At 39.8% G+C, this 26,097-nt stretch overlaps 1 protein-coding gene across 1 annotated transcript; it reads right to left on the bottom strand.

Moving 5' to 3' along the window:
- Positions 1–6,075: 6,075 nt before the first annotated feature.
- On the bottom strand, positions 6,076–25,669 carry RGS18 (regulator of G protein signaling 18). Its single transcript, XM_070749011.1, has 5 exons — positions 25,456–25,669; positions 18,548–18,646; positions 14,745–14,806; positions 10,507–10,673; positions 6,076–6,597 (listed from the first exon to the last, which is right to left on the bottom strand). Exons 1-5 carry the CDS (start codon positions 25,569–25,571, stop codon positions 6,340–6,342), a joined length of 702 nt encoding a protein of 233 aa, XP_070605112.1. The 5' UTR covers positions 25,572–25,669; the 3' UTR covers positions 6,076–6,339.
- Between the last annotated feature and the right edge of the window lie 428 nt (positions 25,670–26,097).

Here is a 26,097-nt window from a genome sequence, read left to right as displayed (position 1 = left end):
AGGGGACAGCACATTTATACTGTTATCAGTGCCACCATCAGGAATTTTGAGGCCCCATACAGCCTAAGTGTCTGCCCCCCCCATTTTAAAACTATTTTAAGTCGCCAAGCCACTCCATCCCCCAGGGATCATTTCCGGCTTCACGCCAAGCGAGGCGGTCCCATAGGCCAGTGTTTCCCAACCTTGGCAACTTGAAGATATCTGGACTTCAACTCCCAGAATTCCCCAGCCAGCAAACACTGGCTGGGGAATTCTGAGAGTTGAAGTCCAGATATCTTCAAGTTGTCAAAGTTGGGAAGCACTGCCATAGGCTATTTCAGGAACTGGATTAAGCCGATTGTGTGGACTCGTCCAGGGGAAAGAAAGAAGCGGGAGCGACAAGGGAAAGAAAGATCCTCCTGGCATCGGTCAGGTGGAGCGAGGCTTATTTACGGCTCCTTGGCATTTCTCCCTTCTTGTTGACAAAACCATGTGCTTTCTAGCGAGGGGAGAGGGGAGGGGGATCCCACATCCGGCAGCCACCAGCGAGGAGCTGGAAAGGACGAGGGGAGAGAAAAAGCAGGGTACCAGCAGTCAGGCGGGTGTCTTGAGGGGGCACTCCCATCTGGAAGGAAGGGAAGAAAGGCGAGGGCGAGCTATGAAGGAAGGAGGGAGGGAGGGGTGGGAGGAAGGAAGGAAGGAAGGAATGGTAAAAGGGGCAATCAAGAGAGGAATGGGTGAATGAATGGACGGAGGGTGGGAAGGAAGGAAGGAAAGAGGGAAGGGACAGGAACAGAGGAAGAGTGCAAAGGAAGCAAGGAAAGGTGTGAAAAGGGAGAGTAAGAGAGGAAGGAGTGAAAGAAGGGAATGAGGGAGGAAAGAAGGGAGGAAGGAGAAGGAAAGCAAGAAATGGAGGGAGGGAAGGAAAGAAAGAAAGAAAGAAAGAAAGAAAGAAAGGGGGAAGGGACAGGAACAGAGGAAGGAAGCAAGGAAACTTATGAAAGAGGAGAGTAAGAGAGGAAGGACTGAAGGAAGGGAGGGAGGGAAGAAGGTAGGAAGGAGAAAGAAAAGAAGAAATAGAGGAAGGGAAGGTAAAAGAGAGAAAGAAAAAGAGCAAGAAAGAAAGCAAGAAAGAGAGAAAGAAAGAGAATGAAAGAGAAATAAAAATAGAAAGATATGGAAGGAGGGAAGGAAGGAGAGAAAGAAAGAGAAAGAAAGAAAGCAAGAGAAAGAAAAAAGAATGAAAGAGCAAGAGAGAAAGAGAAAGAAAGAGAGAAAGAAAGAAAGAAAGAAAGAAAGAAAGAAAGAAAGAAAGGCAACTTCAAAGAAAGGCTCACTGAGCATCTCTCACTCTCTCTCTCTTTCTATCCCTCTTTCTTTCTCTCTCTTCCTTTCTATCTCTCCTCTTCCTTTCTCTCCTCTCTCTCTCTCCCTCTCTTTCTACCCTCCTTTCTCTTCCTTCCTTCTCTCCCTCCCTCCCCTCCCTCCTTCCTTCCTCTCCATTTCTCTTTCCCTCCCTCTCTTTCCCTTTTCTTTCTTTTGGTCCACTTCTCTCTCTCTCCGCTTCTCCACTTGCCTCCCCCTTGCGCCTCGCCCTTCCCACCCGGCCACCCCCGCGCGCTTACCTGCTCCCAGTGCCAGCAGCAGGAATTCGAGTAAGCCCAAAGGAAGCCATTGGCTCCGGGCGGCATTCATGGCCCCCCGAACCCCAGGCCCAGCACTTCCAGAGGCCGAAAGGCACGGCTCTCTTGCCCTTGCAATCCTCGGGGGGACACAAGGCCAGCGGAGAAGCCGGCTGGGCTCAGCCCTCTCCTGGCTTCCCCAATTCCGCTTCCCCAGCAGCGCGGCTTGGCTTCTGGAGGGCCGAGCCAACCCCACGGTCATTCCTCCTTCCACGGCTGCCATCGGGGCTCCCTGCCTGTCTGCCGGCCTCCCTGCCTTCTTTCCTCGCGGGGGTGGGAAGAAGGTGTGGGCCACAGTCGGAGAAGCTCCGCAGAGGCAGAGTTTGTCTCAATCGGGGTTGGAGAGGTTTTGGCGGGCGCCGGGCCCCCCCATTTTCCAATTTGGCTGGGCCCATGATGCCACTCCCAGTAATACTGGTCTATCGGCAGCCCTGACTGTTATATAAGCTGTATACTCACTACTTTACATTGTAGCCAAGTGTTATTTTACCAGTATTGTCACATGAAAAGATATACTTAAATAGTTACAAAATGTGAGGGGGTGTACTCACTTCTGTGACATACTGTATGCCATAGTCTATCTTAAATTTGGTAAATTGAGACTTCCAAGTTGTCTTTTCATAGCAATTTATATAGCACTCCTTAGTGCTTGACAGCATTGTCTGGGCAGCTCACAATGTAACCATTATTTGCATATTACCCCCAACAATCTGGGTCTTCATGTTACCATCCTCAGAAGGATGGAAGGTGAGTCAACTTCAAGCCCCACTAGGATCAAACTCTTGACTGTGGGCAGAATTTGCCTGCAATGCTGAACTTTAACCACTTTGCCATCAGGGCTCCTTAATAAGATAGGGGAAACTTTGATTAGGTTTTCTATGCCACAAACAGCATTCCCCTGGTAATAGAAAAGACAATGTCACTGAGAGAAGCAACCTAGACTTATGGAGAAAATTCCTAAAGTGAAAACAATTAACCAGTGGAACAAATTGCCTTCGGAAATTGCGGATGCTCCCAACATTGGAAGTTTTTAAAAAGAGACTGGAATAGCTATAGAAATAGTACTTGGACATTTATACTGCTTCACAGTGCTTTACAGCCCTCTCTAAGTGGTTTACAGAGTCAGCATATTGTCCTCAGCAATCCGGGTCCTCACTTTACTGACCTCAGAAGGATGGAAGGCTGAGTCAACCTTGAGCGGTAAGACTTGAATTGCTGAACTGCTGGCAGTTGGCAGTCAGCAGAATTAGTCTGCAATACCGCATTCTAACCACTGCGCCACCACTATGAGAAATAGTATAGTCTTCTATGAGAGCAAGAGGTTGGACTAGATGACCTCCAAGGTCAGTCCCATCTTTGTTACAGTTACAGAATTTTGGACATGTTAACTACAAACAAGTCCCTGCTGTCTGTTTCCACCTGGATTGGCAGCACTTACCATGATCTGGCTTACGCCTTGCTTTTCTTTTTCTGCCTATGTGGCATTTCTTTCTCATTATACCCTGTTCTCTGATGATTTTTCACTTTTTTTAGAACTGCACAGCTAATGCATATGAAATTGCCGTGCTCAACAGTTGCTTGTGGAGGGAGAGATGTCATTTTTTAATACAGGATCGCTGAATATGTCAGCGGTACTTATTATTTAATCCTGTTATTTTTAATTTAATGAATGAAATTCATGTTTAATATTTTAGAAGTCGCTGTGCACAGCAAGATATCCCTACCAGATACCTTGGAGCAAAAAGAAGAAAGAACTGAGTATAGTAATTTGCACATGCTGAATCATATACTACAAGCATTACTGGAATAGTTAATGTTTTAAAAGAAAGAACACTCCTTCCTTACTACCGTATCAATATTTCTAGACAGCATTTTCAACAAACAGTTAATTTAAAATTAGAATAGCAGCTTTCCTTTACTCTCCATGCCTAAATCAATCACCCTTCTTTTCCTCCCAGTCTTTGAATTATCATTTTATTTTCAAATGTATTTACATAATTACATCCTCAAACTTAGGATCAAAAGGAGAACAACCCTCTCTTCATTCATTCACACAGAATGAATAGAAAATCATTCACTGCAATACCATAATACAAAGCAAAGAGGTTAAAGTTCCCTGAACCAGATCTTTAAAACTGTAGCACAAGGAAAAGAAATAAAATTTAGGTCATTCTAACCTCCACAAGAATAAACTTGCTAACTTTCTTTTGATGGTGCAAGCAAATTGTCCACATTTACTTTTCTGGGAGGAAAAGAATTATAGATTTGTGGAAGCTTTAAGCTATGTGGTTAAATAAACAGGAATATTTTAAAACTGGGCCTGCCCTGTACACTTTTCCCACTGGTTGAAGCCACAATATAGCCACATATGATGGGTATCCACGTTTCTCTCTTTTTTGGGAAAGAGATATCAAAAGTCCTCTTAGAATGTCACACAATGCTTTATTTACAAATGTACAGATTGAACATACAAATGGTACAGTTTTTGACAGAAAACTAAACTACAGTACCCTGCATAAGATTTTAAGGCAGATTCTTACAGAATTCCCAAACTCAACATTCCACATCTCTTTCTCTGCCTTTGTGTAACATTCTCTCATCACACAAAGAGTTATCTGGATTTGCACTGGCATCCTTCAGTCTCGAAAGACCATGATATCATGGATTATCTTTATATATGAATTATCTTTAGGGATCTCCTTGGGAGAGGAACATTGCATATCCTATGCTAGTTTATCCTTTAACCCCTAATCCCGTGGTGGCAAACCTATCGAATGCATGACAAAAGCGGTGGGATGTGTGGCTTTGCTGGCTCCTCTTCTCATAGGAAACGTGCTGGTCAGCTGGTCTTTGCATGTGTAGGAGTGCCAAAACCCAGAAGAGCAGCGTTCCGGTGTGCATGCTTGTGCTGGCACCCAACTTCCAGCTTTCCATCGAGCACATGCATGATGGCCAGCTGTTCCTCTAGCCAGAGTTGACACTGGAAACTGGAAGTTCAGGTGTCAGTGTGTACATGCATGCCGGAATGCTGGTCTTCTGGGTTTCAGCACTGCTGTGCGCATGAAGGCCAAGGAGGCCATGCAATCCAGTCCAGATGGTTTTGCCTGCCATTTCCAGCACGCAGGTCAGCATGCGGTGACATAAAAGCCACCACTGTCCTGATCAGAGGTTTCTCAAAATGGCCTAATTCTAACAAAGAGTCATCTAAACCAGTGTTTCCCAACCTTGGCAACTTGAAAATATTTGGACTTCAACTCCCAGAATTTCCCAGCCAGCATCGCTGGCTGGGGAATTCTGGGAGTTGAAGTCCAAATAACTTCAAGTTGCCAAGGTTGGGAAACACTGATCTAAACACCCAGTTCCCATGGCAACCAATTACTGTTCTTTATGAACTACTAGTTTGTAACCAGTTAGCCCTCGACAGTATGTTTGAACAGTTTTTAAGTATTTTTTCCCCCTGAATTATCGGTCCTCTCCTCTCTTACAATTTTATACCTGTTTTTTTAAAAAAAATCTGATTGTAGTTTCACAGGAAAGGGAAAATATCACAACTCTTTGTTTTTTAATGACACCACTTTAACAAGATTTAATCAGGCACCAAATTCCCCTACTGCCAGGTTTCTTGGGAAGGTTTTTAGACATGGTCTACTCTTGCCTGCTTCCTAGAACTGAGAGGCAGTGACTGGTCCCAGGTTACCCAACAGGTTTCATGCTTCAGCACAATTAGAACTTGTGGTCTTTCAGGTTCTGGCCTGATGCCTTTACTATTACACCAAACTGAATTTCTAAAGAGTTTGTCCTAGGCATATGTATTTCTTTTTTCTTTAATTTATTCAATGTTTTTCTAGGTCACATTTAAAACCAAACTTCTGATGATGTGTTTATTCTTTCTAAATTGTTGAATGTATCTGTTCATTCTTTCACATTAGGTAGTATAATGTTGAGTATGAATATTTTGAATGAATATAAAGAAAGCAAACTGATAGCTCTAATGTTTGATGAATAATGCTATCTGCTGTTCTTACAAAAATCATTCCCACACTGTAGGAGGTAGGGTTTCCCTGCTTTAAATGTCACATATTGTATTTGGGTTTTGTACATAATAAACATATTTTTATTTATGACTGGGCATCTCCATAGCCACTATTGTTAAATGTGCTACTGTTTATTAGGAACTTGACCTTTACAGAGGGGTGGGCTACTGCCCAGATGGGGGAGGGGGGCACAGTGGGGTAGCAAAAATGGAGCTCCTCCCCAGAGCACTCAGTTTGCACTGAAAGATGTTGAAAGAAAATGCAGGAATGTGGTAGTAAAATTTTTGGTAGCCTTTCACTGCCTTCACATTATTAGGTCTACAATGCAAGAATTGCAGAAATATAGATGATCACTAGATGACAGTGAAGAGATATAAAACTAACTCTGTTCCTCTTTAATAGTCATCCAAATTTTTGCAGCTCAGAAAAGCCTAATTTTATAGAGAGTATCTGAGAATAAAAAAATCTTGGCCATCCATGCAATAAATGAAACTGAAACTTTTGCATTTCATCATCAAATATACAAAACAAAAATGAAATGGAAATAATTTTGTGACCTCTATGTTAACTCCCCACATCTCAACTATTTGAGGCAAAGATGCCCCTTCATTGGCATACAGATGGGGTCAAAGAGAAATTAACTTTTACAGCCAGACAGCAAAATCTGGCTGGGCATCTTTGAAGTCATTGATGGTAAAAGAACGTGATCTCCTTCGAAGAGCTGAACAACCTAAAGGTCTGCCATGGAGTAAGTCTAAGTAAAGGTTCGACTTTAAGAAGCGTGGATAACTGTCTTGTTCCATTAGGGCATAAATTTTGTTCTGTGCAGCATCAAATGTGTTGTGCGTTGGATGTTCCATATTTTGATTTACAGAGACTTTGGTATTAAAGTCAAGGTTGACCTAGAGAAAAAGAAGAAAACATTTGATAAAATGGATGGTTGTTGGTTATTCCCAATTTTTTCCATATAAGGTGTTGACTTCCTATCCAATACATTATTACTCAAGAATTATAATTGTTAGGACTATGTCCAAAACAGTTGGGTTGGCAATATATAAACCAACAATGTGTGTTAATGTAATATAGCTTTAACTGAGTTATGTCTGATTGGCTGAAGGTATTACAGACTGCCATAAGAGGGAGCTACAGATCATAGCTTATTTCTCTCAGTTCTCTATGTCTCTGCTACTCACTGTTAGTTTGCTATGCTATCTATCTGCATTTTATGTGTTGGAGTTATGTACTATAGCTAAACTGAGTTTATAGCTTGATATCTTTGTTTACTGTTTATAACAACTGGTAAGAAATACTTTGTACAGTGGTACCTCGTGATACGAACCCCTCGTGATACGAACCCAGAGTTCGAAAAATTTTTGCCTCTTCTTACGAACTTTTTTTGGCTTATGAACCCACCGCAGATCACAAAATGGCACTCTGCTGGCCGCCGCCACCCGGCTGTCACCTTTTAAAACAGCCTGGGGGCTTCTCGGCGTTCTCCCGAATGCCGAACCCGGAATTCCAGGTTCGGGTTCCGGAGGCCGCCGAGAAGCACCTAGCTGTTTCAGAAGGTTACAGCTGGGCGGTGGCACCCGGCGGAGCGCAGTTTTTGCAATCGGCAGCGTTTTCTGCTGATCTGGAGGCTGGAAAGGAGGTGGGGAATCCCAATAGGGAATTCCATGGGTGGAGCTTTGACGTCACGAAGATGTCCTTCCTGGAGGCCGAAACAGCCGGGCGCTTCTCAGCGGCCTCCGGAACCCGAACCTGAACTTCCGGGTTCGGCGTTTGGGAGAACTGTTTTAAAAGGTGACAGCTGGACGGCGGCATCCAGCGGAGCACCATTTTGTGATTTCTTTTCCCTTTGCATGCATTAATCGCTTTTACATTGTTTCCTATGGGAAACAATGTTTCCTCTTACGAACTTTTCGCCTTATGAACCTACTTCCGGAACCAATTAAGTTCGTAAGACGAGGTATTACTGTACTTGATAATATTTGGATTGTTATTCTGACTATTACATGTATGACTTTGGACTGTTTATTGGAACATGCTATTTCTCAGAGTAAACTTTAACTCAAGCTGGTGTAACTATGTGTGGCTGAGTAATTATTTACAACTAATCTCAGTAAAATGTTTCTGTGTGCACAACCTTGGTAAAACAAGGAGTACTCTGTGCATACATTAACAATAATGAAATCTGCTATATTCAAATTTTATAAGAAGCATGGTCAAAAAATGTGATGGGGATATTTTTAGTCTCATCCACGCTGAGGTTTTGGTAATGAGTCCTCAGGGAGTCATATGTCTCATAGGCTTATGTCAGTTGACTAGCTATTTGATAAACTGTAAACACCTGCCTTCAACACCTTGACAAACTGGGTCTTTGCCTGGGATCACATGGCAGCTCTAACATACTATAGACAAGTGCAACATCTGCATTCGATACACTCTGAGGCAGGGGTAAAATGCTCCTGGTTCACTTGTGCCTGTGGGTTCACTTGAGCAGGTCGAAAGGGAGTGTGAGGCTCTTCCCACGCATCTGAATGCTGCCATTAGGATCTTTTACCCTCTGTGCAATATGCAAAGCATTCTGTGCTTGTGCAGATGGCTAAAAAATTCAAATGGTGCTATTCGGACTGTTGGGTGGAACCTTGTGCTCCCTTCGCGAATGGCTCTATGATGACTCACAGGGCATGAGTGAACCAGAAGCATTTCACCCCTGCTCTGAGGCACTTTCTGGAAATCAAATTTGAATATCCATATGGGAAGCATGTTCAATAAAATTGAAGTGGGGCACAGTAGATTTTCAGTGAAAAATGTGTGCTCCAGTTTCTTTAATTTCCCACCCCCTAAAAATTGAACGGAGGACAATAAAGTATTAACAATGTTCATCACTTATTTAGTGGGATTTAGAATGGATAACATTAGTTGTACTAATGTTATATTATTTCAAAAGGAGGATAGGGTTAGTTTTAATCTTTGTCAATCTTCACAGGGAGGGAGGAAAAAAGGTTTATTTACATAACTTGGTTTGTTCAATTTATATTTATTTATTATTTATTTATTTATTGGACTTCTATGTCGCCCCTCTTCGAGGACTCGGGGCAGCCTACAACACATAATAAAACAATATAAAACATCTTAATCCAATTAATTAAATTAATCCAATTAATTAACTAAAAACTCAAAGAACCATAAAAACAATCATTTCATTCAATTAGCTTTCTCTTCACACATTCATTGGCCAGGGGGCAAGAATCGAATGGCTTGAAGCCTGCCAGCATAAATGAGTCTTAAGACTCTTGTGGAAAGCGAGGAGGGGGCAGTATCCATAGGCAGCTGATTCCAGAGGGCTGTGCCCCCCCCACACACAGAAGGCCCTTCCAAACGACATTGTCTAGTTGATAGGACCTGGAGAAGGCCAACTCTGTGGGACCTGACCAGTCACTGGGATTCATGCAGCAGAAGGCGGTCCCTGACTGGACTGTTCTAATCAATTGCACAAATCATTATAATCTCCTAGATATATTTTGACATGCTATGCAGCTGTTTTCTTTTCTTGAATACATGACACATAATAGACATTTGATAGTTAAGTATAAATAACATCTAAGCCAAAACATGAGTTATATCTGTATATTTATTTACCATTACTTGTAATTAATATGCAATTTTTAACTTGTCTTTTGAACAAATCTGTAATCAATTTTTAAAATCTTCTTAAAGCATTACAGTTATTATTCTGAAAGCTGTGTTTAAACTGGTGATTCATTTTACACATTTATTTTATCTGAAACCTTGCCAATGTGTTAGCAATAACTTATATGTACTAATAATTACCCCGGTAATTATTGCTTCAGAAGACTGAGGAACAATAATTCTTATACAATACAAGTAGCTATAAAAATAGGCTGATAAAGTTCTCAGCAAGTGAATATTTTCAATCTTTATTCCTGTTTCACTTTTGGGATACTCTTGTGGTAGCATGTGCTAAATAATCATAACTTTTTTCAAAAATGGATTCATTCCAAATGACATTAGTAATTTTCCCTGTGTACAGTGATTTTTGTTAGGAGCAATGGTTGATATTTGAGATAGGGTGGAGGGCAGAAGAATGATACGACTTTAACAATCGAGTTGTCGAAGCGTGGAACTCATTACCGGACTCAATAGTGTCAACCCCCAATCCCCTACACTTCTCCATTAAACTCTCCACGATTGACCTCTCCCGATTCCTCAGAGGCCAGTAAGGGGCGTATATAAGTGCATTGTTGTGCCTATCGTCCCCTGTCCAATTCTCTTTTCTTACCTCTTTTATCTTATATATTCTCTCCTCTATATATATTCTCTTCCTATCCACTTCCCTCCTTTTTACTTCCTATCTTTATATATATATTCCTAATGTATATTCTCTCTCATATGTATTGTATATTGGACAAAGAATAAATAAATAAATAAAAATAAAATAAATAAAAATAAAATGTGCAGAGGTGGGTTCTGGCTTACGTCACTACTGTTTTGCTTCCTGATATGCCATGTGTGGATGTGCACATGTGCAGTGCTAAAAGTCCAGCTTCTGCCATGCACAGAAACAAAAATCTATGGCGCTGCCGAGAAAGCTGTTCAGGACTGTGACCAGCTAGCCATTGCTGCCGGTTTGGAGAGTGGGAAAAAATTCCTGTAACGGTTCTATAGAACCAGTCCAAACCAACAGGAACCTACCCATGGACATTATCTTGGCATCCTCTCCCTGCAGACAGATTATTTAAGGATTTAAAAGACCAATTGTGTTAAGAGAACTATTTTCACTGTACCTCTTTTGGTGATTCTCTTTCAATGAATGTCTCATAAATTGTCTTTGCTTTGAGTGGAAGTTGGGAGACATCTTTGCTTTTCTTATACTCTTCACATGCCATCCAAAACTCAATGTTTTCTTCACTAAACTCACTTCTCAAAAACTTGATGAATGCTTCTAAGCCAGCTACAAAATAAACAACATGTAATCAAAGGAACATCAAATAAAACAGGATGAAATTTTCTCACTACCATTTTCAGAGGTTTTTAAATTAAATATCTCCCTAAATTACACATTTTTGTTTTTAAGATCAGTCCTGGAACAATACCTGTGATTTGCATGGTATAGGATAAACAAAAATAATGTCCCAGACTTTCACTGTGTGGAGGTTCATTTTGAATACAGTAAATATGAAAAGCTTTTGGAAGAATCAGAGCTTAATTTGAGAAATGTACAGGCAGCATCCAGATTAAAAACATCTTATTTAAGGACAAACTCTAGATATGAATGGACTGCCTGTTAATAAATATGGCAGATGGCATTTTCCTTCTTAAGGCTGATGAAGTGCTGAAGCTATGCAATTTTCATATACAGCCTGTTTTCACTAATTTTCAGGGATCCCTGACAACGCTGTGCAGTTTCAGCACTTTATCAGCTTGAGGAACTACAACATTGTGCACCAGTGTTAGTGGTAAGTAGTTCATTTGTAAGTATGGGTTACTATTTAAATATAAGTTTGGGTTAAAAATAGAGGTAGGGAACAGAACTCCTTCTTAAATTGAGGATTCCCTGTAATAGGTATGCCATATTCTTTCCAATGTGCCCCTTGTTTGGTCTAAGAATGGGCAGATTAGACTATTTAGATCAATGTTAATGTCAACTGGATTCATTTACTGTATATATTAATTATAAATGCATATTCATTTTTAATTTCAAAAACATCCAACTTGACATCCAGATAATATACATCATATTATTATTATTATTATTATTATTATTATTATTATTATTATTATTATTATTATTATTATTATTTGGATTTGTATGCCGCCCCTCTCCGCAGACTCGGGGCAGCTAACAACAGTGGTAAAACAACATGGACAATCCAATTAATAAAAACAACTAAAAAGCCCTTATTATAAAAAACCAAACATGCACACAAACATACCATGCATAGCTTGTAATAGCCTAGGGGGAAAGGATAACTTAACTCCCCCATGCCTGGCGACCAAGGTGGGTCTTAAGTAATTTGCAAAAGACAAGGAGGGTGGGGGGCGTTCTAATCTCTGGGGGGAGTTGGTTCCAGAGGGCTGGGGCCACCACAGAAAAGGCTCTTCCCCTGGGGCCCGCCAAACGACATTGTTTGGTCGACGGGACCCGGAGAAGGCCAACTCTGTGGGACCTTATCGGCCACTGGGATTCGTGCGGTAGAAGGTGGTTCTGGATGTACGTACATATATACGTACATACATACATACATACATACATACATACATACATACATATATACATACATATATTGCAGACATTTCATATGCACCATTAATACAGGCATTTGATATGCACCATTAATATTATTGAGTTTAGAATTGCACTAAAATCCACAAATATATTTCAATCTTCACATTGACTATAGATTTGATTGTATCTTTAGATGCTGGCTCTAGATAATTTGGTTCCACTTATATTAGTGGATGGGAACCATTTGGTGAAGTGATTAAGGCATCAGTCTAGAAACTGGGAGACTATGAGTTCTAGTCCCACCTTGGGCACAAAGCCAGCTGGGTGACCTTGGGCCAGTCATTCTCTCAGCCCTGGGAATGAGGCAATGGTAAACCACTTCTGAGTAACCTTGCCAAGATAAGTGCAGTGACTTTCCCAGGCAGTCTCTGAGAAACATACACAATTGAATGGAAAAAAACAAAATAGAAATACTATTTGCAGTACTTCATAGACCCCCAGCTGATCTATCTCAAGAAGAAACTTAGTAAATCTGAAAAATATATAGATATTGGCAATAAAACAAAAGAACTGTAAAATGCTGCTGTGTTTGATCAGGCTAAAGTCTGAAACCATAAATAAAATATGTTCTGATTTCAGTCATGTCTTATCCTTACATTTATTTTATTGCTTCTTATCAGCAGTTATCAAGCATTTTCATTTTTATTACAATTTTTTATGATAAAGTTTACTTTAGTATTGCATAGTATGCTTAAGTACATTTTATCAGTTTTAATCCAATACACAGCTATTTTTATATATCTACAGTAATGCTATCCTATATTTTATAGAAAATCTTAATATAAATTACAGACATGAAGCAATATCTTAGAATAAATTATTTAGAATACAGAATATAGTGCCTACAAAACCTGTATAAAAAGTGCACAAACACATGTTAAGGGATCACATTTTCAGTGCCATGGAAAGAAAACAAATGGAAACCTAAACAACCAGTCTTTGTTCAAAGATACTAATAGCAAAAACTTGGCCACCTTTCTGGAGGTTTCTATTGGCTTGTTCTGTAAAAAAGAAATAGTATTTTCTTCTCCTCTAATCCAGTATATGAATTATGTATAGATCCTACCAGTCCAAACATATGCAGATTGCAATAGGTATGAATCAAATGTTAACTCAAAAGTTTCTTGTATACTGATTACTTCATTTTCAGTGCTACTTTTAAAGACAGGTCTCATATTGAACTATGAGCCAGCAAAAGATGACTAGACATGGTAATGTATAATATTATAAATATATTAAATAAGCACTGCATGTATATTTAGAAACTATAGTTTAATGTACAGTTACTGAGAATAATGCCCGGCCAGGGAGACGCGGCTCCAGGCGTAGCCGCCACTTTGAAGGCTGGGAACTCGTGAGATTTCGCGAGATCCCAGCCCTGCTGGTCATCGGCCTGGCCGATGATGTCGTCGGGGGCGGAGCCTGCCAGCCCTATAAAAGGGGCTGTGCAGGCTTGGGGTGTCCTTTTCGCCCCGATGACGAGCAGGCGAACACCCCCCCACCCTCCCTATCTTTCAGTGTGCTACTGGGGTCGCCCTTAGGGGACCGAATAGGAATTTTTGGCGGTCTCAGTATTTTCTGTGACCATTTTTTCACCTATTCCACACTGTGGCGAAGGATGAATGGTTAGGGGGTGCTTCGCTCCCCGATTAGTTTTTAAATTGGCTTACCTTTGGTCATTGGATTGGCAGGTTAGGAGCGGAAATTGGGTGGTGTTTAGCAACTGCGTGTTCTCCGTTGGGCATCTTTGGGGATTGGCAGATTCTCTCCAAGGGCTCATGGTGCCTTTAAATCGATCTGAGCAATTGGGGAGAACCTGCCTTTGGGTCTCGCCCATTTCTATCCCCTTTCAGGGGTTAGACGGCGAGACCTCCCACATGTATTCACATGGCTGGGATCCAAGTGAGGGCGTGGCCCCTTCACCTGGATCAGCATGGAGCTTTGCCCATATGTTGCCCCAGAAGTTTTCTGATGTCATTTCCGCCCCGGAAGTAATTCGGTTGACCCTGCAGGTCCTTGTTAGGTTGAATTAAATTTATGATAATTTAATTAATAAAAATGACCCAGTTTTAAATCCATCTCTGTGTCCGCGTCGTTACTCCGCCTCTGCTGCAATTGAAAGATGTACATGTCTTTGCTTGGAAGACTTGGAATTTTCAAGTGAAAATGGGAAAGGAAGATGATTGGTCTCTTGACTGATGATATCACCATCAACCACCATTTTCATTGAGTGAATCTTTTTCTTATCCAAACTTGAAAATTGTATGACTTTTTGTTTCCTTTTTAATGGTATACTCAACTTTTGATTTTAAAAAATAAATTAATTTTGTTTGTAATATTGACATCCTAAATCATAATTGACACAGATGGAATACCTAGATGTTTATATCCAAGTTAACAGTGACAAGTTCCATTACATAATTGTTCATTGTGCATTACATAACATATTTAATATTAGTCCTTAAGGATTAATAAAATATCCCCTTCTACCTTGAATAATTTTCTCCACTACTGAAGCTTCAATATTTCTAAGCTTTTATGGTAATGATCAAAATTCAGGGCCATTTTTCACAGCAATCTGGCAGTCAAACTTAATAGACTTCTTCACTTTACACATGGTTAATCCTTCATTGCAGAAGAATAATGAAAAGATATTTTGCATGAAACAATTGAGGCTTGCTGTAAGACGTTGAACTGTAATGAAGCATAATGCTAGTTGAAAACATCAATACCAACCTTTGTGAGAAATCAGCTGGACAAAAGATTCAGCCCATTTTTTTACAGTTTCAGGGGATTCACTGCACAAGACAAAAACAGAGGCGTTACCTGTTGTGTGCATACTTGCAGATTTTCCTAACATATTTTATCTCTGTTGATTTCAGTCTTTCATTTGTCTAATGGTATTTAATAATGATTTCTTAGAGAGAAAAAAACCTTCTGATTTCATTGATGTTTTTTTCCTATTAAATTATGAAAAGAATCAATGTATTGAAAGGAAGTGCTGTTTTCTGAGTCATTTTATGAAACACCCTTAATCTTTTAAAATAAGTAATAAATGCAGGTTTGACACCTTTAATCTTTTAAAATAAATAAATAACCAAAATAGACTGTTTTGTTTGTGGTGGGTCTATGATATTTGAAATGGTTTTGTACATAAAAGCTTGGGAAGAAAAGAGAATTGTTCACACTGAGATGTGGTTTCGAACACTGAGGAAGGCACTCTGACCATAAGCTATTTTTAACATTACACAGGAAGCTTTATGGTATTCAGAAAGGAGGATGCAATAGCAGTGGTACCAGGACATAAGCACACCATTTGTTTACAGCAATATGATGACTCTCACCAAATGCCATGCTACTTTGGATGGACTTATATTTAATTTAGGAGATGAGAAAGAAGGTTGCTTTCCTTTCCTTTTCTTTTTTTTAAAAGCCAACTATCTCAAATTGTCCATAATGGTCACTGGTCTTTGACATTGTAGTTCACCAAAAAGTACACTCAAAAGTCTCACCCATTCTTCTGCTAAAAAGTTTGGGAAGTGACCTTTTCAAGTATGTGTTGAGCTGTTTTCACAAGCACTTGAGGAAGTTTGATTTTAGATAGATTCATAACATGTGGCTCAGCCCTGAAGAAGTGGGCAAAATAAATTAATTTACAGGGAAATTAATTCACAGAGGGAAACAAATAATGAGGAGATAAAGAAAATAGCAGGCAAGGTTGATAACCTAGCTGAGACAAAGCAGATTACCATTTGCAACCTTCTCAGCTAACTTCTGACAAGCAAAGTCAGCTAGGAGCTAGATTCACTTCACTACTGCATGACTTGTTTAACAATTACAGTGATTCCCTTAACAACCATAGCAAAAAAAAACAAACCCTCATAAAATCAGGTAAGATTCCCTTAACTACTGCTTTACTTAGCAATGAAAATTCTGATTCCAATTGTGGTTGTAAGTAGAGGACTATGTCTTTTTAAACAAAAATCAGAAGTCAATTCAGAAATATTTATCAATTTTATAGATGGGGAGACTTAGGAGACTAGGAGACTAGTCTTCAGAATGTCAGTGAACCTATAACTGAAAACCTACACATACAAAAAGCAGACTTTATAATGATATATACACTGAGAAAAAAGAATATGTAACAATTGAAAAAATATGTTTAAGGCAATGTTTTTTTCAACTACCAGAACTTCCTAGCCAGTATACTTGGGTGGAAAATGCTAGGAGTTGACGTACTAAGGCACAAATAATTTACATAATAATTATATAATTTATAATTTAAATAATTTACAAAGTACACATAAAAAAGAAACAGGACACAAGATGTCACAAAATCAAACTGAATAACAGAGCAAAAAGGATTTTGGGGAGATGCAGTTACTGCAGAAAATAATCTTTAAAGAAAAAGCCTTCTAAGGATTCTATTAAGAATTTCAAAAAAATTGTGAGATCTCATAAACATCATACATGAATTCATCTGTGTTTGAAAGGCCATCTTTGTGCATTAAGTTGCACAAAGGAACTGAAAGATGTTCCTAACCTCTATCAAAACCTGGTGATGAAGCATCATATTAATACTATGTTACCACTTCCCCTCAAATGTTTCAGTTCTTAAGTTTTTCTATTTTTGCCTTTTTTGCTTGCAGGTTCCTTTAGCATTTAGGGTGGGGTTTTTGGAAAAATGCACGGCTTGCGTGCTTTCTGGCTTCCGTTGGCGCACTGCCTCCTGGGCCTGGGGGGAGGTCCTCAGTTGCCCTATTTAAGGGCGGCACTAAGCGACCTCCTCCTTTCGCCTTGGTTCCATTGGCGCACTCCGTTAGTGCACTGCCTCCTGGGCCTGGGGGGAGGTCCTGAGTTGCCCTATTTAAGGGCTGCACTAAGCGACCTCCTCATTTCGCCTTGGCTATCCTGAAGTGAACTCCCACCCGCCCTCCTCTATCATACAGTGTGCCTGAACGGGGTTGTCTCGGGGCCGAATAGGAATTTTTTGCAGTCTCTCCTACGGGTGTGGCCGTTTTTCACCTATTCCACACAGACATTAGGGATGGGCTGGTTAGGGGGTGCAGAACAATGTAGATACATATTTGATCAATTTGGCTTTCCCGTTGGTCACTGGGGTTTGGCAGGTTAGGGGTGGAAATGGGCAGTAGGAGCAACTGTGCGTTCTCCTTTGGGGCATCTTTTCAAAGATGATGGGCTGCTTCTCCCCATGAACTATAGGTTTGTGCAACTTCGGGAATTGGAGGGAGGATGCCCATGGGACTCACCTTATCCAATTTCCCGTGGGGATTGGAGGGTGAACTCCTCCCACACGCTTATGGGCATGGCTTGGATCCAGGTGAAGTTGGCTACCTTCACCTGGTTCAGCAAGGAGTTAAGTCCAATAGTTGCCTATGAATGTTTTGACAGGTAATTTCCGCCCCATTAGTTTATTGGCCTCTGCACTTTGGTTGCACTTGTTATAACATTTACATTATTTAAATTTATGTTAATTTAATAAAGTGATCCCATGTTAAATTCCAGCTCCTGTCTCCGCATTGTTATTCCGCTTCCAGGGTAATCTTTCATTGTAATAAAATAATACTAAAAATTCAACAACTTTTAATATCACTTTACTATAATATCCCACCTATGCCAACCTATTCTGGTGGAGCTATGTCATCCCCATGACAGAAAGTCCTTTGTGATTTTAAACTTGGAGATTTCACTAAAAATCCTTCCCTTGATGACCGTCGTATTACAATAAGTAGAAGCAAAATCTATATCTTACTCATGAAACCTTCTCAACAGAAAAACAAAACACAACAAAACACTATTTCTTGTTAAACTGAAGGAGAGAGGCAGAATATTACTTCCTATGATTTAGAGTAGCATGATGGCTTTCAAATTGTGGGAGTTGGAACAGGGATGGATTCCACTTACCTTTGCCAGCGGTTTGCTTTGCTCTGCTCGCGCATGCACACCGTGTCAAGCATTTTTGCTTCCGCACACGCTCACTAGCCCAAGAAATCCCAAAACACAGCTGTGCTTTGGGTGAATAAATAAAGCTCAGTTTTAACCCATGGGCAGGCAGGAAAGAGGGCTTTTTTTTCAAGTAGAAGAAGAGGAAAAGCCATCCAAAGATGAAAAAATTCTCTAAAAATTCTAAAAAAAAGATGGCGGCACCCACGGACAGCACCAACAGAAATGTGACGCCATTGTCACATCACCAGTGGGTCACTAATGGTTTGGGTGATCTGATCCAAACCGGGAGGAACCCAACCCTCTCAGTCGAAATCCACTGATTGACAATACAAAAATCAAAAGTACCTATAAAGTTAGGCATGCAATAGATGTTCAGAATTAAATATAAACCCTTCTTTATAGCACTCTTTTTAATTATATATAAGTATAATTCAATTTAATTATATATACAGTATAATTAAAATATACATACAGACAGACATATTGTACATACATACATACACACACACACACATACATATAAATTGTGTGTGTGTTTAATTTATTATATATGTTTCCAAAACAAGTCTCACCTTGATGCTTTTGCTAGTTTTTCAAATTTGTCAAAATTCATATTTGGGTGCAATTCAGATTTATGCAAGAGACTTAGCCGGTTCCTTTTTTCAAGTGATCTACAAAAAGTGAAAGTTACAGTGGTAAGAGTTTTGAACATTTCTCTTTTACCGTCTCAGAGTGCTCTGTAAAGCTCATTGCTTCCCTTTCACATATGATTCCATAAACGTTGATGTTATTTTCCCATTTGCGGGACAGAATAATAGATTTCTCACTTACACCTCTGAATATTTTTACATACAGAATCATCTGCAAAGGGTAAATGAACATCTTTTCATGTTGATAGTCTTTCACATTTACTTTGGTGACAAGATCAGAAGGGACTCGAGAGGGGGGAGGAATAGGCTTAATCTTAGTAAAGCCAGGCTGAGATCACAAGCTTCTGATACTTTGCTATTTAAAAATCAGATAACAAAAGAAGAAATTCCATAGCTGAAATTATTAATAATGAAACACATTTCATGATGCATTCAACAAAATTTGAATATATTAGCTAGTATATCGCTGCCACAAAAAGTTCTGCTTTCTTTGATAACAGTGAATAATGCAAAGGGGGTGATGATGTGATATAATAATGGCTTTCCTTTCCTCTGTTCTGATTCCTTGGTTGCTATATCATAGGATTTGTTCAATTAGATTCTATCACCTCAAGAGACAATAACAAAATGGAGGTGGAGCTTTCAACCAAACTACCCATCCATTAAAACTAGCATTAGGACTTTTTTTCTTGCACCACTAGAGTTTTTTTTTTAATGCTTTCTTGTCAGCATTAACTCCTATTGACTGTCTGAACAAGCCCCTGAAGTTTTCTTGACAAGATTTTTCAAAAGTGGTTTGTGATTGCCTGCTTTGTAGAGCAGGTGATTAGCCCACAGTCATCCAGCTGGCTTCATACCTAAGGAGGGACTAGAACTCATAGCATCCCAGTTTTTGTTCTGTCGGGCTCTCTGGTAGAATCCTCCCAAAAATTCACAGGTACAAATTTCAGACACATACACATTTGAAAATTCAAAACAATGTTCTTTATAATGAAAATTCACTTAAACCAAGCCCTCTTTTGGTATAGCAAAGAGCACTCGTCTCCAAACAAACTGGTAATTTGTACAAGTCCCTTATCAGTTCTGTGATACTTAGCTTGCAGCTGTGAGGCAATTCACAGTCCTTCTTCTTTCACAAAGTGAAACACACTTTGCTCTGGTTTAGTTTCAAAGCGGGGAAAAATCAGCACACAAAAAGTCAAAGTCAGTAAAGCAGTCATGAAACACAACGATCAGATAATCCTCCATAATGACCATACCCACAGGCTGCTATTTATAGCAGCCTCTCTAATTACCACAGCCCCACCCAACCACAGGTGGCCTCATTTTCTTTGTTAATAATCTCTCAGTTGTTGTTGTCTATGCATCGCTCTCCTCATGCGTGGCTGTATCATTAACTCTTGTTCTGAATCCAAGGAGGAGCTAGATAATTGATCTCCTTCTGAGCTGTCTGCCACACTCTCCTCCTCCCTGTCACTCATGTCTTCTTGGTCAGAGGAGCCTTCATCAGCAGATTCCACTGGTGGCAAAACAGGCCTGCAGCATGTGGATGTCTCCCACACATCCACAGTCCTTGGGGCAGGAGCAGGGCCAGAGCTAACCACAACAGTTTTTATCCTGATGTTTAACTGTAACTCTCTTGTACCATATTACTTGTACTGTATTTTAGTTACTATAATGAATATAGAAAAAGCGGATTAATATATGCATAAGTGTACACATCCTTTTTTATGAATACAACATTTGGCATTGGAGTGGCATTCTTGACCTACAAAAGAAAAGTACAAAAAACTAAAACTCTGTTACATTCAATCTGATGACATTTAATCTAACTTTCAAGCATTTCAGAATTTCAGTCTTCTTTTTTTATTATAAATAGCAAAGTTTAGACTATAGCCAAAGTTTTGAGAGTTGAACACAGGTTGTGTATTCAATTGGTACAGCCTGCTTCTCTCAAAATACACTATAACCATGCAGCTTGAGAATTCAAGACATTGTATGCAAAGCTTCTAGATGGAATCAAATTTTGCTTATTTATTTAACAAATTTACATGGACATCTATCTAAGGATAGACATCCTTCAAATCCAAGTTATCAAGTTCTTTGTAAACAAATTTCTTGCCCACACAGCACATGCACAATGCCAGGTGCCACTAATCAAGTGGTGGATTCTAAAACACTTCACTACCTATTTGTGCGCATACTTGCTTGCATGTGCAGTGCTTCTGTGCATACACAGAAGCTTCCTGGGCAGGTGGGCCTCTCACTACTGGTCCCACCAGTTCTATGAACTGGTCTGAACTGGGAGCACCCCACCACTGATCTAGCCCCAATACCTGTGCAGGGCATGGGGGGAGTGAAATCAAGTTTTCATGGCTTCCTTGAAGGCTTGACAGGTCATGACTATCTCTGAGAAAGGTGGGGACAGTGTTCTATAATATGAAACATAAAGATGGCCATGATGTAAATATTCAGAAGCTGTTACAAAAATAAAAAAGAGACAGGTATTCATTAAGTTTTAGGATGAGACTCAAGCTGGTTCTTCCCTGAATCAATAAGGTATAAGAGAGAGGAAAATCACAATCTGTCCATAGTGTATATCTCAATGAAGCTAAGTTCTAGTCTAGGACCTGTGGTGGCACAGCTAGAATACAGTATAGCAGGCCACCTCCTCCCAAAGTTTAGAGTTCGATTGTGACCAGTCCAAGGTTGACTCAGTCTTCCATTCTTCCAAGGTCAGTAAAATGAGGACTCGGATTGTTGGGGGTAATATGCTAACACTGTAAAGCACTCATAGAGTGCTATAAAGCCCTATGGTATGGTATATACGGTAAGTCTAAGTGCTATTGTTATTGCTATTTTATGGAGTATGTTTCCTGATGTGGACAACCTCAAAGGCACCATGGCAGAGAAGGCATACTTTGTAAGACCCAGGAGACTCAGAACATGCCAACCTCACAATCTGGATGGACCACTAAAGATAGGCAAACTTGTAAATGTTTAGGAAAACAATTAGCTTTATGACACATGACACTTTACAAACTAAAAATTTAAAAATAATATAAGAATTTGGAAATTCAATATTTATTATTTACACATTACAGTATGTCACATAAGTGAGTACACCCCCTCACATTTTGTAAATATTTAAGTATATCTTTTCATGTGACAACAGACAAACACCGAAGAAATCTGGTCACTGCACCTCAAGAAGGATATAATGGAACTGGAAAAGGTGCAAAAAAGGGCAAACAAACTGATCAAGGGAATGGAGCATCTCCCTTATGAAACCAGGTTGCAAAGCCTTGGTCTCTTCAGCCTTGAAAGATGGCGTTTAAGGGGTGACTTGATCGAAGTGTATAAAATCATGCATGGGATAGAAAAGGTGGATAGAGAAAAAATTATTTTCTCTATCACACAATACTAGGACAAGGGGGCACTCCCTAAAGCTCATAAGTAAGAAAGTGAGGACAAATCAAGGGAAATATTTATTCACCCACAGGGTTGTTGGTTTATGGAATTCACTTCCAGAAGAGGTCGTGACAACTGTCAACCTTGATAGCTTCAAGGCAGGATTAGACAGATTCATGGATGCCAAGTGTATTGGTGGTTATTGAAACCGATGTCCATGTGCCGCCTCTATGTTGCTTGAGGCAGGCAGGATTCCCTTGAGTACCATTTGTTTGGGGCCAGGGGAAAGGGAGGGTCTTGCCTTCTCTTTCTGCTCAAGATCCCCATGGACAATTGGTTGGCCACTGTGTGACACAGAATGGTGGACTCAATGGGCTTTGGCCTGATTTAGCATGGCTGTTCTTATGTTCTTAAATGACACTCGACTACAATGTAAAAATTGAGTATACAGCTTATATAAGTCTTCGGAGAGGGGCAGCATATAAATCTAATTAATAATAATGACTCTGGCAACGACTCTGGCATAAGCCAGTGAAAGTGGTCCCAGTGGTACTTGGCATGCTGGGCGAAGTGCCAAAGGATCTCAGTGGACATTTGAAAACCATCGGAATTGACAAAATATCCATCTGTCAATTGCAAAAGGCCGCTTTACTGGGATTGGCAAACATAATTCGCCGCTACATCACACAGTCCTAGGTGCTTGGGAAGCACCCAACTGGTGATGAAATATGAAATCCAGCATAGTGATCTCGTTTGCTGTGTTGTATTGACATAATAACAACAACAACAACAACAACAATAATAATAATAATAATTAGTGATGGGTGAACCCAATGGTATTCAGGTTCGGCAAGTTCAGATAGCAATGTAACTAAGGGTTGGTTTTTTTTGTGTGTGTGTGTGTGTTTTCAAGTATTATTGCTAAACATCACAAGGCTGACGTTTGTCTACTATTTTGCATGTATGGGTTCTTTGAATTTATCCAAATCATCATATAAACAAGAAACCACTTCCTCCCTATCCCGTACTAAAGATATGAGTGTTGCTGTTTACATAACCAAAATGCACCAGCTATCAGCTGTGCCCATTACGGAAGTGTTAGAAGGCTTTCAGGAAATCCAAAATTTGCAACAGTGCAAATACTTAGAAGGGAAAAAAATGACAAAAAGAGAATCAGTATGATGATATCATGAGGCCTGAATATGTGCTCCAGGCATGGAATAATAAAAATTACTGGGATATTGAATACCGAATATTTGCATTGCAATTGTATTGCAGGTTTCATTTGCCACTCTATGCTGAAATTCTTTATCAGGATGATCCCATGTTGGCATACCCTTTTAATGTGAGTAGCCACACACAAGCAAATATTCATAAAACTCCAAGGCACTGCTATAAATGACCATTTTTTCCCTCTTTGACTGGATCATGGCACCGGACTAGGGTATCTACGAGACCGCCTTCTGCCGCATGAATCCCAGCGACCAGTTAGGTCCCACAGAGTGGGCCTCCTCCGGGTCCCGTCAACAAAACAATGTCATTTGGCGGGGCCCAGGGGAAAAGCATTCTCTGTGGCGGCCCCGGCCCTCTGAAACCAACTCCCCCAGGAGATTAGAATTGCGCCCACCCTCCTTGCCTTTCGTAAGCTCCTTAAAACCCACCTCTGCCATCAGGCATGGGGGAACTGAGATATTCTTTCCCCCTAGGCCTTTACAATTTATGCATGGTATGTTTGTTTGTATGTATGTTTGGTTTTACAATAAGGGTTTTTTAGTTGTTTTAGTATTGGATTTACATGCTGTTTTTTGTTACTGTTGTTAGCCGCCCCGAGTCTACGGAGAGGGGTGGCATACAAATCCAATAAATAAATAAATAAATAAATAAATAAAATAAAATCCAACCAAGAGGTGTAGTTCGTGGTTGCAAATTTTAGAAATGTTGTGCTACCAGTGAGAAAGGGAGCAAGGTTTTGGAACCACTGGATCCTGTTCAGTTTGCAAGAGAGGTCCAAGGCATCACAATACAATAAAACAGACTGGCATGCAAGGAAACATAACCACGCATTGGGTTTAGGTTCTTGGGGAAAAGTGTTCAATTGCCATGCAGGATTTCAGAGCAGCATTTAAAGAAAATCAAACGGTATTGGAGAATCATTAAATTAAATTAACTAAATTAAATTATTTCTTAATTGTGTTTCAAAGAACTGGCCCTTCAATAGGCAGAAGTAATGTGTTTTCCCCTTTACACATTTATTCAGTATTGTTGGCAGTCAGAAAGAGACTGGTGTACTGAGACAGGATTCTTTAGCAACTACACATGACTGAAGATGAACTTCATCAAGGCAGGGAATGTTGTTTTTTGCTTAAAGGACACATTGATTTTGACCCTTAGTGATGTTAACATCCATTTTTTTTTATTTTGGGAGAGAGGATACTTTTAAAATCTGTCCTCTTTTGACCATATGTATGTGGGCAGGTGCTGCACTTATCCCTGATACCAGCATCTTACCATAGCTTTGTAAATAGATCTTTAGTTCTGATTATGAATTAGCCAAACATCTTTCATTTTTACTTCAAAATGAGAAACACATATCTCCATATACTAAATGCTGATCTCAGTGATTGGGAACTGTTTAAACTGTTACTGCATTGTTTTATTTTGCTTTTCCTCAGAGAGATATATTGGCCTCTTTATAGAAAACTTCTGAGACAACTAGCTGAATTTGCTTTAGGGGAAAAAAATATGGTTCTTTTTTCTTTCATATTTTTATTTAAACATTTTTTACTCAGCCACAGTCACATTGCTGGAGTTGGGAGACTATTCAAACATTCTAAATAAATAAATAACATTCATATTTTAACAGACCCTTTCAGTAGTATATGCTTTCTCTTTGGATTGGAAAACACCCTCCCCCAGAAAAAAAATCACCCCTAAAATATGTATATATTTGCAACAGCTTTCACTTCGTGCTTTGTATTTCACCAAATGTGCACCAGTTTCTGCATTTGTCAATATTTGTTACCTGCAATTAAAAAACAGTAATTTTTGCATGACTGCAGAATACTCACTGCAGACTACTCATACCTTGATTTTTATTTTTATTTTTGATGGGGAAGGGGTAAGGATTGACTAAAGCTTGCGTTGAAACAAGAACATGCTTTTATCTTCCCTGTAGTTTCAAAAGGCTCAATGGAATTTACTCCCTCCCTCACCGTTTCTTCTCCATTCTTTGAATTGTAGGTCCCTGTTCGCCGCTTAGACTTCTGGCCTTCTCTCTTCTTTTCAAAGCTCTATCCTGCATGCTATTTCTGCCCTGAGTGGCGGAATGCAATCTGGACCCAGGTATTTTGTTGTTTTTCACACTGAGCAAGAAAGTCAAACAATAATGAACATTCAAAACCAAATCCTCAGTCTCTTACCTGTTTCCTGTGTCTGGTTTTGCCCCTTCTCTATTCAAGGATTTCATGATTTTACAGAGAGTTTTCACTCTTGATTCCGAGCTGAGTTGAGAGGATAAAACCAGCGGGTTCTCCATTTTATGTGTAAGCTGTCAGATTAGATCTCCCTCTGATCTTCTTTCAGTTGCACGTTAATAAATCCTCAAGAACTGGATTGCTCTTTGTTATGTTGCCCTTACTTTGAATCTTGATTATTTGGCATAGGCTATTCAGTTTGTGGGATGTTCCCCCACTACAGTCCTAGCTACTGTGATAAGCACACGTGGCCTTTTAGAGAAGTTCTTTTTTTTCCCCCCACCCAGAAGTCATTTCTTCAAAAAAGAGATTAGAAATAGGCTTATGTTTTGCAAGTCGGAAAGATAAACATAGGCCTTCCCTCAACTTGTGGTTGTAGCTTGTGGTTAGTAGATATGAATGCGATATTTGGTCAAACAAGATGGCCTTTAGCACTCTATACTGAGAACTAAACAAAATCAGCCACACAGAGCAGCAAGAAGGAAAATTGATATGATTTCCTCTTATTACAGTTTTTTAAACAGAACTTAAAATAGCTTAAAGGGCTGCAAGTAGTTATTCAGTCAGGCATTGATGAAGACACATGTT

The sequence above is a fragment of the Erythrolamprus reginae genome, chromosome 3, assembly GCF_031021105.1.
Source record: "Erythrolamprus reginae isolate rEryReg1 chromosome 3, rEryReg1.hap1, whole genome shotgun sequence".
In the NCBI taxonomy this organism is placed as follows: domain Eukaryota; kingdom Metazoa; phylum Chordata; class Lepidosauria; order Squamata; family Dipsadidae; genus Erythrolamprus; species Erythrolamprus reginae.
This window is presented reverse-complemented; position numbering and strand designations above follow the sequence as displayed.

Coding starts and splice junctions, on each gene's coding strand:
- RGS18 (XM_070749011.1), bottom strand. CDS start 25,571: ATGGAGAACCCGCTGGTTTTATCCTCTCAACTCAGCTCGGAATCAAGA. Junction 18,647..25,455: donor AAACCAGACACAGGAAACAG/GTAAGAGACTGA, acceptor CACTTTTTGTAG/ATCACTTGAAAAAAGGAACC. Junction 10,674..14,744: donor CCAGCTGATTTCTCACAAAG/GTTGGTATTGAT, acceptor TTTATTTTGTAG/CTGGCTTAGAAGCATTCATC.